We start from the raw sequence: 7292 nt of genomic DNA on the forward strand, positions 1-7292 counted from the left end.
GGTTGTTTGAAGTGCAACACCTTCAGGGCATCACCAACACCTGGTCTTTGTGGTCAAAGCCAGGTTAAATCCCGGAACTAGCCTTTGCTGGCATTTACAGCGGAGTCACTGCCTGCAAAGGGCAATTTTCCTGCCGCTGCTTCCTGTTAGTTTGAGGTGAAGGAGGATCTAACATGAATTTGATCCTGGTATTAGAAAAGAGCCTGAACCTTCTGGCACACCACCTCTCCTAGCATCCATTACACCCCAGAATCCAGGCAGTGAGAGAAAAGCATTGATCCCAGATCAGGCCAGGTAGGGGGAAGGACTGAGACTGATCTGAAATAAACACAGAAAAACCTGAAAAGGCTGTTCCGGGCACTGCAAGCAGGGAAAGAGTGAAGAGTAGTTCAAGAACACAGTGCTTAGTGGAGAAACTTCACTGCAAGGAGACAAGGGCCTGGCTGCTCTCCTTCTTCCTCTGGCTGCATTTGAGTAGGCAGGAAAGCAGCAGCACTCAGCAGCTCTTTCCTGTCTCAGGTAGCAGAGCCCTGTCAAGGCTGCTTGCAGGAAGTCGATCCTGGGTCCAAGTCACCTCCCCGGCCCCATAGGCATTTAAGAGATGCACAGCCAACATTTGGTTCCACCTTTATTTTAACAATCAGATAAAAACAGAAACAAAGTTTTAAGAGTCATTACATGGCAATTATAAAGTGCATTTTCCATTTGAATGTTGTGTACAAAAACATCTTTTAAAAACAAACATGCAAAACACCCCACAAGGCACTTCCAGGCCTAGAGCAAGGAGAGCAACCCCTCACTTCTGTGTTCACATTGGCAATGGAAAAAGGGAAAAGGGGCAGGCCACAAGTAGTATTTTTAAACTGCTATTAGTCAAATAGTCAGTTCCCAGCCTAGCTTTTACTTATGGCATTGCTCTTCTAGCTTACCTTCCATATTCCTCCCTAAGTACACCCCGTTCACAGCCTGAAAACAAACAGGCCCCATAAGAAGATACCAGCATCCACAGCACCCCAGACACACATTCCTTGTTTCAGCTCATGAACAGTTCTCCCTAGGCACGAGAACATGCCAGGAGAACATGATTTTTCTACAGTCAGTGTCTTACAGCATTAACACCACTAAAAAAAAAAGCATCACTCAGACTTGCTTTAAATTTAAAACCAGGTTCCAGCCAAGCCAGGAAACAGTCCCTTCAAGAGAAACCAGGTGGAAAAGGTTGACTCGGGAACCTGTCTGAACAGAGGAACCAAGCCTGATGAGCTCTGGGCTAGCAAGTGGATTTACCACCTCAACTAGGTGATCAAACATAGTAATAACATGTTGGGTTTTGAAAAAGCAGCAGCTGAAGGCTAGCTGCTCTTCCTACAAGGTCTTGTCCCTTTCAGCATTGAATAGTGATCTTAGTATCCCTTCTAGATTAAGGTAAAACAGCTTGTAAGTATTTTATACAGTAGTCTCCAGAATTAAAAACTAGGTTTAAAAAGTTAAGCCCACTGTAGTAGCACAGCCCATCGCTTCTCTCCAGCCCATCCATTGGCTATTATAGGCACCAAAGATGTATAAAGCTTATGCAGTAGAAAAAGTAAGATTCCCTTGACCTCTATTTCTACAAAATACTTGGCACTTTCCCTTTGAGATGAGGGATTAAGTTATTCTGCTCAACTAGCAAGCAAGAAGTTTTATGAGGTTGTTTGGCACTGCACAAACTGGCCACCTCACCTCAGCACAGGCCCAGAAGACAAGCCACCTCTTTGAAGAAAGGGATGGCTCTCATCTGCCATTTGTTTAACATCCAGGGGTAGTGTCAGGATAACCCCACTTCTCACAGTTAGTTATTTGCATCTGGGCATTTACAGGTTGAAATGGCAGCTACTGCTAGACCAGTGAGGGAAGCCCAGCAAGTTAATGTTCATCCCAGTATAGCCACAGCATCCTCACACATGAGCAGTGTCATGCCATTAGCTGCCAAGCAGTCCCTGGCACAGAGTAACAAACCATTAGAGGATCTTTTTTAAAAGGAACATCATTTCCAAAGCCTGTTTATCCCAAAGCATTTCTGGGATCACACACACCGTCCCCTTCTCAGTCAAGGCACTTCTACCACAGTAGGTACACAACAGTCACCTTCTTGTAACAGGACACAGCACAGAGTAGTCAAGTGGTCCATTTGCATTTAGCTCCTATAACACCTGAGCACAGCCTCCTGCACAGGACTCTGGGCCCCAGCTGGACAAAACCCTATTTTACAGTCCACAGGAGGAAGAACTGCATTTTCAGGGCTTACATGGCCAACAGCTGACTTCAGATGTCCATCAAGGTGAAAACATAATTGATCACATATGATTAAAGAAACACGAAGGTTCTGAAGAAGGCAGTCAAGGCTGTCAACCCACAGCTGTCCTACAAGCACCACACAGCTACAGCTAATCTCTATTTTTGGTAACAAGGGTATAATACAAGTTTTTCAAGATCAGCTGATAAAACAACCGGTGACTAAGCATAGCAGATCCTCTCCCACAAGTACATGTCTCCTAACACGGCAGGCTGTAGGGTCACATTTCCTGTCTTTGCAGTTGCATTTTCATTTCCAAAACATCCTTTCTGCCTCCATTAGGCAAGACTTGCACTGCAAGGAGACATGCAAGGAACGGACTCCATTCCTCACAAGCCAGCCACTCTATTATCCAACAGGCACAGGCCAGCTTTGCAAGGAGAACCTTGCAGCTCAAGTACAGACCACTAAATTATAATACTATAACATATTTTGAAAAAGCCTTTTAGCACTAGGCAAGCAATACAAACCAGCCACCACTACATAGCTTGGACAAACAATATAAGCACTGTAGTGTTTCTCTGGAGACTCGCAGCTTTACAGAAGGAGTAGCAGCACTGGAGACACAGAAGCAACAGCTCCTGGTCAGTTCAGCATCCAGAGAGCCAGTTATCCAAGTTTTGGCAGGGAAGGCAGCCCTTTGTGCCAGAAACGCTTCCCTGATTGTAAGCCCACTGCCAGCAGAGCACTGCACATCTGGTTTTGCTGGGAGGCTTATGCAGAGCTTCCCAGAGCCACACTTCTTCTACCTTTCTAAACACCTCACATTCAGACAGGCTCCTAGGCCAGCAGACATGCCAGCAACAGTTAGTCAATTAGGACTTTGTCCTTGGGTCAATAGTAAGGCCCCAGCTTCTCATAGCCTGAATAACTGGGCCACTCAGCAAAGAGGCCATAGGAGCACCGAGGACTCCCAAACTGGTCAAAGGCACCACCAAAGTCAGGGCCCTGTGGGGGGCAGATGGCTTCCTGGGCAGACTTCAGTTCTGACCGTATGATCCTGTAATTAGTGCCCCTGTTGCTGTCCCAGTACACCTTGCCATTGCACTCAAAGGAGATGGCAAACTCTACTCTTTCGTGGGATTGAATCCCCTCAGGCAAGCTGATGTCAAAGGAAAATGTGTCCCGATCTGACCCTCCATACGTATCCTTGACATACTGGCATGGGTAATCTACAAAGTTTTTCCAGGTGTCAAATGTCATCCTGATCTTCACAGTCTTTTCAAAAGCGAGGTTCTTCACCTTCACTGTTCCCACAACAGATCGCTCCTTTAGCGTACAGTTTTCAAGGCAGACACAATCTACCTGGAGGCGGTTTCTGAAGTCCAGGTAGTCCGCAGAGGGCTGAACAAAATCCAGGACAAAGCTGTCCCTCTCCACTGTTGTCAGACCCACAATGTTGTCTATCAGCTCAGTGATGTTGAAAGGAATATCTAATGGATCATCAAACTCCGAGAACACCTTCACCATCGTCAGAGCAAAGCCTCTGCTATCTGCAAATGACACCCTCTTCTTCACTTTGTTGTGTGTGAAGGAGTTTGCTGCCTCTCCTGGTCCATTCAGCACAGCCTTGCTACTCAGCTGGATGCAGGGCCGCAACGGCTTGCTTGGCTTTGGAGCAATTTTGCAGGCACACTTCTCTCTTTGTAAAGGTGAAGAGCATAGGTATAGCTGCATTGCTACATCCACAGCCATTGCTTGTTTGTGAGGAAAGTAGTCTAATACTCTGGAAGACGAGAAGAAGGGTTGGTTGATGTTAGAAAAGCATTTTAATACAGCTTTTGTTAGACAATTGCTACACCACTTCCCCCCTAGCCATCCCAAAGAAACTTGCTTCAATCAACCCTACAAATCCCTCAAGCTTAAAGCGAAGTACTTGCATGGTGTGACTCCCAGACATGGTGAGAGATGTGCCACTGCAGAAGCGGCAGGACCAAAGCCTGTTGTGCCCTGAATGAGATTTTTTCAAACTGTTGCAGAGACAGGGTCACCATTTGAAGACACGTGCAGGCACTGTGCTACTAGGCTAACAATAGCAGGCTCCAGAGCGTTTCTGACCCAAAGCAAAGCCTGTAGCTCAGTCCTGCTGATGTCCACAAAACCCAGAGATTATCAAATTTCAATACTACATCAAGTACCTCTCCCCAGGGCATCAGATGTTTTTGTAGGAGCAGGAACTCAGTTTGTCACAAGCTGCTGCAGGCAACTAACATCACCTTTCGTAAAACCCCAGATGTCTAATATTTTTAGAGGCTAAGAAGTACTCATTTGGTTGAGCTACATACTTTGCGTTTCACTGTTTCCCAGAACTGCTCCGTCTGGAATGCCTGCGAATGGTTGTAAGGATAGCAACAGTCTGATATAGCAGCAGGGCAGAGACTTAGCCAACACTGATCTCCACCTACAGAGGAGCTGCTTCTTCCCTTCTACTGCACTTCAAAACAGATGGCAGCTCAGATGGCCCAGCAGGTTTTACTCCAGTGCACAGTTAGCACCTCAAGCCTCTAAAGCGCTTGTGCTGAGCCCCTGGGAAGCTCCTGTGCAGCCACTGGGCTCTGCCAAATGCAACTCACCTACTCAAGGTTGACCAACCCTCGAAGAAAAAAGTCCTTCTTCCAGAAGGCACAGGCCATGTGCCCCTCCATCACGGCCTCTCCTCCTCGAGTGTCCAGCTAGTTTCCTCCAGGGACTCTGCACCCACTCTAGAGCAGCTCCCACCCAGCACCTTGCCAGATGTAGCCCTAGATTTGCCTCTGCAGCCAGGCAGCTCCCAGAACCTCACACCTACCACACCCACTTACACTGAGGTTAGGCCAGATGCTTTTGGCAGAATCTCTTGGCCTGGCTCCAGATAAACAGTTGGACAGATTTACTGCACAAACCCCCTTCAAGTCAACTGTGTTGCAGCTGACCCTAAACACAGTATTCCCTTAATAAAAATCTCCTGTTTGGCTGCAGACCAGGCTCCAAAGCTGCTCCCACCACACAGAGCAGGGTGAGCCAGCAGCAGCCACGTGACACTGCAGAGCTCTGGCCACCAAAGCCACACACAGCAGCTCTTCATTGCTGCCCCTGTGCCAAGAAAAAGCAAGAGCTACACACTCCAATCCAGTGCTTTAACTGCCCACCCTGCAACACCAGCAGACCAGCTCTGAGCAAGCTTTCACAGCATCCATTCAGCAAGGGCATCTGTTTATTCAGAGCACATGTGGCAAGGCTTGCTTCCCAACACACCCACCAACTACTGCCTTCTGCATCACCTCCTTCAGCCTCCTTCCAGCTCAAGGGCAGCTGTACAAGACAGACAGCAGACCCACCTGTCTGCTAACAACATTCTGCTCATCTCTCCCTGGTTTTGCCAAGTTTTTATTCACACACACTTTATATAGGTCATTTCCTCCTTTAAATTAATGTAGCTTCCAATGCTTCTCCCTTACTTGGTCCACTTGCATCTGCATTGCATCTTTTACCAGGGAAATTTATTCAACTGAATTCCCATACATTTTGAGAACTCAGGTTTCTTAGTAAGCCTTAGTTATTCACTATTTTTAGAATGAAAAGGCATAAAATAGCCAGCCTGATTTGCATTACTTGGAACAGGTGTTGGTTTTTTTTTCAAGTTAAGAACTATAGTAAGAGCTTTTCATACCTACTACTAGGCTGAGATGTTTGCTTCTAAAGACTTTCAGCTCATTTGATACCCCAGACATCTTTTTTTTTCTCTTCACAGCCCACTGATGCCCAACTTCCAGACCAACAGGAAGACTTCCCCTTTCAGAACTAATGGTGGCTGTCCTGAACTTTAGAAGCTTAGAAGGTGGAAGCAGGGAAGTAGCTTTGAGAGCTCACGCAGGAAAGGGAGCTCCAAGAGGCAGGCGGTGCAAGGCAGGCAGCCCTATGCAGGGCCCTGTGCAGGTACAGGGGCCGAATCCTCCCCCTCTCTCAAAAAGGAAGGAGTCAGATGCTGCCTCTGGACACCCTTCCACAGCTTCACTCTCTCCAGAAGAGGAGGTCACCGCTCACTATTCCCTCCTTTATTTCTAGAAAGGAGAAGCAGATCAGAGCAAAGGAATGTTTCACACCTATTTCCACCCAGCCCCCCCAGCTGCCTCCGTGCTGCTCCCAGGGCTGTCTGGAAGCAGGTAGCCCCCTTGCAGAGGCTCCATCCGCAGCAGCTGCTCCGCCTGAGCCATTCAGACGACTTAAGCCACCGAACGAAGCAGCACTCGGGTTTTCTGCTCGCCTCTCCCCGTCGGGAAGGCAGGGCGGTCCGGGGGGCACAGCCCGGCACCCCGCGGAGCGACCCCGCAACCCTCCCATGTCCCGCCCGTCTCTCCCCAGGCAGAAGCGGCACTGCAAACCCGAGCCAAGCCCCGGCTGCACGACACCCTCGGCAGGGGCTCCCCGCCACTGCCGCTCCCGGCTCTCACGGGCAGCCAAGCCTCGAGGGTCCCGTCCCCGCTCCCAACCCCGCCGGCAGCCGCACCGCGGGGCGCAAGGCTAGCCCCGCTCCCGCGCACCCGAGGGGGCTGGGGCCCCACGCAAGGGGGGCATGACAGACACTGGGGGAAGCCAGCGGCGGAGGAAGGCCGCGAGCAGCGGGACCGTACCTGGCGCAGTGCATGAGGCCGGCCCGCACGCCCCGCTCGCCGCCGCCACCCACGGGGCAGCCCCGGCCCCGCCGCCTTAAGGCCGCTCGCCCGCCCCGCCCCGCCCCGCCCGCCCGGCCTGCCGCGCCGCAGCCAATCAGCGCGCTCCCAGCGCCGCGGCGGCCAATAGGCGGCGGCTGTCCGGCACGCGCCGGGCCGGGGGCCGCGCGGGGGAGCGGGGCTGGGGAGCTGGGGAGGTGCGGGGCTGGGGAGCTGGGGAGCTGCGGGGCTGGGGAGCTGGGGAGCTGCGGGGCTGGGGAGCTGCGGGGCTGGGGAGCTGGGGAGCTGCGGGGCTGGGGAGCTGGGGA

At 50.6% G+C, this 7292-nt stretch overlaps 1 protein-coding gene across 1 annotated transcript; it reads right to left on the reverse strand.

The window, feature by feature from the left end:
* Positions 1–615: 615 nt before the first annotated feature.
* PPP1R3B (protein phosphatase 1 regulatory subunit 3B) lies at positions 616–6986 on the reverse strand. The gene is made up of 2 exons (XM_051619574.1): positions 6946–6986; positions 616–4061 (listed from the first exon to the last, which is right to left on the reverse strand). Exons 1-2 carry the CDS (start codon positions 6957–6959, stop codon positions 3170–3172), a joined length of 906 nt encoding a protein of 301 aa, XP_051475534.1. The 5' UTR covers positions 6960–6986; the 3' UTR covers positions 616–3169.
* Between the last annotated feature and the right edge of the window lie 306 nt (positions 6987–7292).

The sequence above is a fragment of the Apus apus genome, chromosome 4 (assembly GCF_020740795.1).
Source record: "Apus apus isolate bApuApu2 chromosome 4, bApuApu2.pri.cur, whole genome shotgun sequence".
NCBI lineage: Eukaryota > Metazoa > Chordata > Aves > Apodiformes > Apodidae > Apus > Apus apus.